This window comes from Pangasianodon hypophthalmus, chromosome 2, assembly GCF_027358585.1.
Source record: "Pangasianodon hypophthalmus isolate fPanHyp1 chromosome 2, fPanHyp1.pri, whole genome shotgun sequence".
NCBI lineage: Eukaryota > Metazoa > Chordata > Actinopteri > Siluriformes > Pangasiidae > Pangasianodon > Pangasianodon hypophthalmus.
The window spans coordinates 11,293,176-11,301,699 of NC_069711.1; the positions used below are offsets into that span (position 1 = coordinate 11,293,176).

General features: G+C 41.9%; 1 protein-coding gene across 1 annotated transcript; it reads left to right on the forward strand.

Moving 5' to 3' along the window:
- Positions 1 to 218: 218 nt before the first annotated feature.
- Positions 219 to 4,308, forward strand: sp7 (Sp7 transcription factor). Its single transcript, XM_026923552.3, has 2 exons — positions 219 to 346; positions 1,935 to 4,308. The coding sequence occupies exons 1-2, from the start codon at positions 326 to 328 to the stop codon at positions 3,267 to 3,269; spliced, it is 1,356 nt and encodes a 451-aa protein (XP_026779353.2). The 5' UTR covers positions 219 to 325; the 3' UTR covers positions 3,270 to 4,308.
- Positions 4,309 to 8,524: the final 4,216 nt, after the last annotated feature.

The following is an 8,524-nucleotide window of genomic DNA, read 5'->3' on the forward strand; positions in this document are numbered from 1 at the left end:
ATTAATCTGATGTAACAGAGTGAGTACATGTGAGACGTTTAAATCGCCTGAGAATTGCTTTCTAAGATACTTTTAAGCTTTTTTTTCGCAGCAGGATGTCCTAAGAGTGATATGAGTGTCGCGTGAATATCTCTCTCTCTCTCTCTCTCTCTCTCTCTCTCTACTTCAAAGCACACGGAGCCTGTCATTAGGAGGCGTGTCTCTGAATGCACATAGAAGTCGCAGCGCTCGGAGCGGAGCTTTACTTCCCACACTTCCCCGGGCCGCGCGTCTTCAGGCTAACCTCCCGGTCTCCAAGTCAACTTTTGGAATTTGGTTCTCAGGGATGGCTGCATCTGTTCTGGAGGTACGAAACGTCAGACTAACAAGACACTGCATGCTAACACCTTTAACCCAGGGCTCGCTTCTTATCACGATAACTGCATTATGCACAAATCAGCTGATACAGCGCACGCGCCTGCAGCCAGGACAACTTGTAGCTTGTGATGCTTTATTTACTTCAAGCATGAATAGAATAAATATGGAGAGCGAGTGAACTTGTCAACTTGTCAGCAACTAGTTGCTTGCTTCGAGTGCTGACACGAGATGATGTACACAAAGAGAAGATTAGGTTGAGCTGTTTGCCTTTAAGCTGTGGAAATGGAAATGTCTTAAAAGTGTCGCAGGGGATCTAGTGGAACAAAATATTCAAATGGATAATTATAGCGCTATTCCTATAACCCTCACACCAGGGAATATATATATATATATGTGTGTGTGTGTGTGTTTATACATATATATATATATATATATATATATATATATATATATATATATATATATATATATATATATATTCCTCGGTGTGAGGAATACACACACACACACACACACACACGGATAGGAAAGAAACCCTCGCGGTAATGGCTCTGGTGCAGGAAACACAGTGCGGTTAATGGTAATGGTAGTTAACCTGGAAACGGGGACAGCAGCGTGCGCCAAGGCGAACCGCACGCGCATGCGCACTGTGGGGACATCGTCGGAGAGCACACGTTTCATATTCGTGTTCTAGCTTCCCAAAGGTTAAAAAAAAAAAAAATTTGTTCACCCTGAGTTCTCTGGAGTCCTGCTGTTGTGTTGAATGAATGCTTGGAACAGGACAATGGATGGAAAGTTTGCACTTATTTAGATTACAGTATATTTACATGCTGCATTACACAACAAGTTTAAAGAGGATAATTTTGTTCAACAGTTACCTATTTTAACTTTTTAAAAAACTTTTTAGTTAATTTACAGATATTTTCAGACACAACTGAATATGCAAGCCTTTATGGTTTGGTTGACTTCCTGTCAGGTCTACTGTACTGTAAAAGGTGAAAGTAGAAACGTGCTTTAGGAACATGCTCTGACAGGATAGAAAGAACTAATTAAAAATGAATTTACAGTGAATTTATGTGACATGGCATAGGGATACCTATTATAGTTATATGTTGAACCATTTTTTTTTCTCCTTTTGTCAGTTGTTCATTACCACTTATGTCCAATGTGGTAACTGGAACTACAAAAGCCTATTGTACTTATTCATTTGGATGTCAGGGTGATAGACAAAACAATAAAAGGTTAAGTCTGTAAAGAGCAAGTGTCGTCAAAACAACGTCTAACTATTCCAGCACAAGTGATGTCTACACGGCAAACGTGTTTAACAGGAATTGTATGTGTGATGGCATGTAAATCACTAAGGTAAAGGTTGTTGTTGCATATTTCTGTCTTGAACAGACGACGCTTCTGATTACTGCATAAGTTTACTGCGTGCAGTCAAGTAATTGAATGATGACATAAAATAAAAATCTTTACAATTAGTGCTATGGCAATAAGCAAAACAAAATATGTACGTAACTGCCCCAGCCCTTACAAATGTATCTTATTGCTGTTTTTTTGTTTCTTTGTTTTCATAGGAGGAAACACGTTATGGCTCGAGTCCTTTGGCAATGCTGACCGCCACCTGCAACAAATTTGGCAGCACCAGTCCAGTTCGCGACACAGCCACACCAGGAAAAGCCGGAGGTGCAGCATCAGTAAAGAAACCTTACAGCATGACTTCTGACCTGCAGGCACCTAAAAATGGCCGAAGCAGCGAAGGCCTAGTTGACTCTTATAGCAGCTCATTCAGTACAGGTGGAGGCCTACTTACCCCCACCGGCAGCCCTCCTCCACCCACAGGAGCATACACTTCTGACTACAACCCTTTCTCCTCTTTCCAAACCTCCTCAGCCTCTCAGGATCCTTCACTGTTGGTGACCAAAGCACACGCCACAGCTGACTGCCTGACCAGTGTCTACACCTCGCTTGACATGACGCACCCATACGGCTCTTGGTACAAGGCAGGCATTCACCCTGGTATCACAGCTGCACCTGCCAATGCCACATCCTCCTGGTGGGATGTCCACCCCAGCTCCAACTGGCTGAGTGCTGGCCAAACCCAGTCGGATGGTCTCCAGGCCCCTCTGCAGCCTGTGGCTCCTCAGGCCTCCCTCAGCCCCCCTATGTCCAGCTATAGCTCCGACTTCACTCCCCTCAACCCAGCGCCATATCCTTCTGTGGGTCTCAGCTCATCCTCACACCTCCTACAGTCCTCCCAGCACATGCTCCCACAGGACATGTATAAGCCCAAGCCAGTAGCCAGTGGCAGCCTTATTGAGAGCCCCATGGGCCTAAAGCCAACTCGGGGTTCTGGGGCATATACAGGCAGTTCTGCCACCAGCAGGTCCTCCTGTGACTGCCCCAACTGCCAAGAGCTGGAACGTCTAGGTGCATCTGCTGCCTCACTGCGCAAAAAGCCTGTACACAGCTGCCACATTCCAGGCTGTGGAAAGGTCTATGGCAAGGCCTCGCACCTCAAGGCCCACCTGCGCTGGCACACAGGTGAACGACCTTTTGTGTGCAACTGGCTCTTCTGCGGAAAGCGCTTCACACGCTCCGATGAGCTGGAGCGCCATGTGCGCACACACACGCGCGAGAAAAAGTTCACATGCCTTCTGTGCAACAAGCGATTCACGCGCAGCGACCACCTCAGTAAGCACCAGAAGACCCACTCTGAGGCCAGCCTGCAGGGAAAAGCTGGGAGTGGAGAGAGTGAGTCAGAACCCAGGGGCCCAGATGAGTCTGTAGACCCAAGTGACGGGGCCCCAGCTGGTCCAGGAAATGGCATGCAAGAGCACACAACTAATGGAGAGGAGAAGAACACCACAGGAAACCCAGTAGAGAACAGTAGTGGACTGCTGGAGATATAACCACCATATCTGGGGAAAGGATCTTCAGATTAAGCTGCTGTTCTAATCGGTGCTAATCAGCATTTTAAAAAATATAATGAATAAGTGTTTTTTGACAATATTCTTTAAATACATTTTGTTGCCCGTAAAGGGAAACAATGCACCACTATCACAGATATTCTCCTGTGGAAAATGAAGGAACAGTGTGTGAGAACAAGAAAGTGTGGGACATTAACATGAACTTTTGTTTGATATGCAAACCTAGTCAGGCCTATGTTTTGGCAAAGCTTTTATGATTCTGGATTTTTTTTTGTTGTTCTTTTAAGCTGTTCAGTTCATTTGTTAATCTTTGTCCTTTCTGATCACTATCTTAAATGGTGTTATAGATGGTACTATTAAAACATGATAAGATGCAATTTTTTTTTACCATGGTTTTGTCAGTGACCAGTGGTTTGTCCAGGATTTCGGACTTTACCATCAGTTCTTTTTACAAAAAGTGCAGTGTTGAGAAAAAAAGGACTCTTTAGTTTTGCTTATTTAATCACAATCATTTCTAAAGTTAAAATAATTCTTTAAGAAGCCCCTAGCAGATCAGGGCTCATGAGTCTGTGTTGGCTGCAAAAAGGGACTACAGTGTACAGTTTAGTATTTCCTTGAGTTCCATTTGAATGCTGTTTTTGTCTTATTTAATTTCCTATTTACATAAAATTTTATTTATGCCTTAAATTATGAACAATAACAAGAGACAATCTTGCATTTTACTGGCATTAAAATGGGAAATGGGAAACACTCAGTGAAAGCAAAGCCAGTCATGAATAAATAAAGATTTTGCATTTTATGTGATTATTTATTTATTTTTTCACTGTTGATTTTCAGGTTCTGATGGCTGTTGTATGAACTCTGTTTGTGGAATATTAAAAGCCAAACTGTAAGGATTAAAGTGGATTTTTCTGAAGTGTCAATTTAATTTTAATTATTTTTACCAGTTTGTAAATATGAAACTCAAGTTATGAATTCCCAGCTAACTGTATGTCTTTATAATTAAATTAAGTGAAATGCAGTTCCCTGTTGTATTTTCATTCATTATAGCACTATAATATTTTCCACATGTCTCTATAAGAAAATAGACAATGACAAAAATAGGTGTATTATTTGTGATTTGATGCCTTCTTTAGTTACTGTTTGTGTGGTGCCGAACAGCCTAACATTCAGGATAAGAGACTGATTTTATTAGCTAGGTTAACAGTGGTTAAAAAGTGGTTAAGAGTAGTTAATGAGCAGCCAAAATGAGCATTAGTATTTTTGCATCTTTTTGTTTTTTATTTTTCTGTTTCTTTGTTTGAACTAAGTAGGGTTACATTAGGATCACATAAGAGTAATTGATCAGGAATACGTTATTCTATTAGCTCTACTATATTTTGGAATAGTAAAATCATTTATAAACATATTAAGGCTCCATAATAATAGATAACCTGTCAGAAATGAACAAAGAATATGCTTGCTACATAGTACGAGCCTTATTTTTCTTCAAGTATCATTCTTCAATCATGATGATGGTGATGATGATGATTATTATTATTATTATTATTTACTACTCCAACTGCGATCACATTTATGAGTGCTTATCTTTTAGTTTTATTTCCTCTCTTTGGAATTCCCCAGTCACTCTTTCCTCAACTCTGTTTTTCTTTTCTTTCTTTTTTCCAGTGCACCCCTCCCTCTCTCCACTCCTCTTCTTTTAGCCCTGTCCCACTCTGGCCTGTCATCCTCTGCGATCTTATGGCTGAACAAATGCTTTAATTAGTTCTCGCAGCCCAAACAAAGCAGGGCTCTCAGTTGACACAATGTGTCTCACAGAGCGCCACTGAAGGTCTGTCGAAGAAAATTAAACCTCCCCCGCTGTCTGCGTACACCAATTACCCCCACCAACCCTGCTACTGGACAATTACTCCACAGCACTGCTACAGGCTGGGCAGCGGAAGAGACTACAGAAGAAAAGAGAGAAGATGAGAGGAGGAGGGAGGAGGAGAGAGGAGGAGGGGGAAGCTGGGTCACTATACTGTTTACAGAATTGTGGGTTGCCCATGTGGCAGTGAGCTAGCAACGGACTTCAAAAACCAAATACAAAATTTTCTGGTGCTAATGTTTGCAGGAATCCAAATACAAGGAGCACTGTAGCAAGTCAGTGGAATCTTGGGATAAAGTAATCAACTTTTCTTTTTTAACGATTTGCTGCATAGTGCTTCTGAAAAGTTATCCCCCACTGAGTCTGGAAAGATAGCCTAAATCTAATTTATCAAAGCCTTTGCTGACATTTTTGAACATGTGTTGATGTGATCAGTGATTGAGCATGTCAGAAAAACCAACCAGTTGCATGCTGTCGTGCCCTTTGATCCAGCATAAGTTTACGTGTGTTAAATTCTATAGTAAATCACAACTTATAAGGTAATTCTAAGAGTACCACATGCAGAGTACCCTAAAACACACACACACACACATTCTGCTCTGACAGTGTGTTTCCCTCCCGCACCTCTCCTCCTCTCTTCCCCCGGCTGTATGGTTCTAATTTACTGACTCTAATGAGCTGGAGTTGAGGTCAGCTGGTCCCGGGGCCGAGTCTGTCATCAGGGTCTGACATGTTTATGGAGGTCTGAAGTGGGCGTGTGGTCGAGTCCACAGCTTTTAAGACCCAGGCGGAGGGTTTGGGTGGGGTGTGCACGCGCGTGCGTGTGTGTATGTGTCTGTTGGGGGATATGGGGGGTAGGGGAGGGTCCGTGGCTTTTGACTTCAGCGTGACTATTATTTTTGTCTTTTTATACTCCCCTGTGGTGGTGGTAACCTGGTTTTATTTTTAAAACTTTATGTTCACAGACTTAAAAAAAATAGGAGAGAGCTGTGCCTCAAGTGAGGCAGTAAAAAGATAAATATACTTAGGGATGTGAGAGAACTCAGTGGAGACTGAGACAAGACAGTGGGCAAAAAAGAAAAGGCAAAAGAGAGGATCGAAAAAGACTCTCTGGTTTCAATAAGGTTGTGCCTGAACCCTAGGCACAACCATTTCCCAAAACGCTCCTATAACAAAGCTCCCAAAACGCTCCTATAACAAAGCTTATTTGAACTCACTGAAACATGTGAATAGCCTCACTTTGCATTTACAGTGGGGAAGATTGGGAACAATGGACCTTCCTCAACTATTGAGCTTGCAGGTGATAAATCCTCCTCATGCCCTGAAGAGAGGGAGTGATGCATGCCAACAGAAAAACTCAGGTGTGAGTGCAGGTAACCTTTGTCTTCAGGCTGTATTAGAGGAAGGGAGTGAGATTCTTGGTTGGGATGGGGGGTGAGGGTTGGCTGGGGGGTTAACAAGTATCTGGTGGGGAAGAGATGAGAAATCGGTGACCTGAACAACTGCAAGAGGTCAGGAACGGTCAGATGGTCACTGATGAAGAAAGAGGAAAGAGCATTTTCAACTCCACAAAGAGACATAAGATTGATCATCATTAGTCTATTTAAGTTAACTGCATTGGCAAGCGGGTGGTGCTTAGCAATACTTATCTAGGGTTTTCATAGCAGCCTTTATAGGCCTCTTTCTGTAACTGAGTTCCTTTCTGCTCTGAAATGTATCAAACACACCACTAAATGGACCAATTCTGTTTATAGGAACTGTGGGCAGGCTGTGGCAGGCTCCATATCCCTGTAAAAAGATAATATGTTCCCTATTAAATGTCCCCCGGATGACAAATTGCTTCCAGGAAAAAAAGTGGAAGCTAAGGAAATGAGCTGTGACACTTCAAAATAGACATCCTCTTCTTAATTCCTTAAATTCACAATTCTGCTCTTTACTGACTATAAAATACAGAATAGCAGAACATAGTGCTTAGTTGCTAGAGAAGTAAGAGGGGACATGGAGTTAAGGAGCGTTTGTACGGTAGGATGCTGTCATCATGATGAAGTGCCAAAGAGTATCGTCCTTATGCTAACAACGTCACATGCTATTTTGAAGTGCATTTGGTATGACGTTTTTCAGGTAACTATGGCCTAAAATAATAAAGATTAAAAAAGAGAAACTGTATTTAGGCCTTGCTCCCTCAACTAAATGTAGGCTATAAAAAAGATAATAAAATAAAACAAATCGGTAAATTTTCTCAGCTCTGACCGTCTGTATGGTAGCAAAAGTGGAATTTAAAACATAAAAAAAGAAAAAGAAAAAAGTTAGATGAAATATAGTCTACAGAAGCAGAAGCAACTAAAATGGGAATAGGATTTACTGAAAAACGTGGAATGGGAATTAGAGAGAGAGAGAGAGAGAGAGAGAGAGAGAGAGAGAGATGTTAAAAGTGAGTGATTTGAGTCGGGCTTCCAGAGGGCTGGCAGGGTTCTGGCGGAGGAGTGTGGTGGTTCAGAAGTCCTCCAGAAAGAGGCGCCAGTGTGTCCGGCGGGGGCTCTGACCATGAGCCGCTCTCCCCCTCTTCCTCCCCCCAACAGTCACGGCCGCAACACCCCCAAACCAAGCTATTGGCAGACACCGGGCTACTGCCACTCCATGCTTCTTTAATATCCTGCCCAAATTGAAATATCTTTGTGGGTGAGTACAAACACACGCGCACACACACACACACGCATACACATGCACTCATACATACACACACACAAATTTGCTACTATGAGTACACACTGACGCACACAAACAAACAACCATAGTTACACGTGTTCACCACTGAAAATAAATATATAAACTAACATCATTTTATTCTCTTATTTGCTGCCAAAAATAGTTTAAAGAACCTCTCGCAGTCTTGTGCATGATGTGTAGTAATGGGAAGAGGAAAAATGTCTTACGCTGCACAAAACCCACTGGTGCTCCTAATAAAGAGAGGGAGCCTCAACTCAGACAGCTGACATGGTCGATGTGCACTGTAACACTGAACAAGAAACCACAATCTTTGTGTTTATTTTAAATACTTTTCCCCCCTTTGAGTAAAAGGAATATGCAGCATAAACCCCAGTGATGGATTAACACCTCCAGTCCTGGACACATGTGAATAGTTATAAAATGTTAATTCACATTAAAACATAGTTCTGAAAATTACAAACGATAAGGTATAGCTATCTTGTGCATTTCTCGACCTGTTGGATCTTCTTCAGTGGAGAAATGTGCTTTCTATTAATGACTATTTTTGTTCATGTATCTTTTTTTTTATTTTGTGGGCATTATTTTACCTTTATGATGCTCTAATATATATATATGCATATACTAAAAACTGCTCTACGTTTCA

Bases quoted from the DNA above. Each gene is read 5' to 3' on its own strand.
- sp7 (XM_026923552.3), top strand. From the start codon at position 326: ATGGCTGCATCTGTTCTGGAG. The intron at 347-1,934 runs GTACGAAACGTC...TTGTTTTCATAG, and splicing joins TGGCTGCATCTGTTCTGGAG to GAGGAAACACGTTATGGCTC.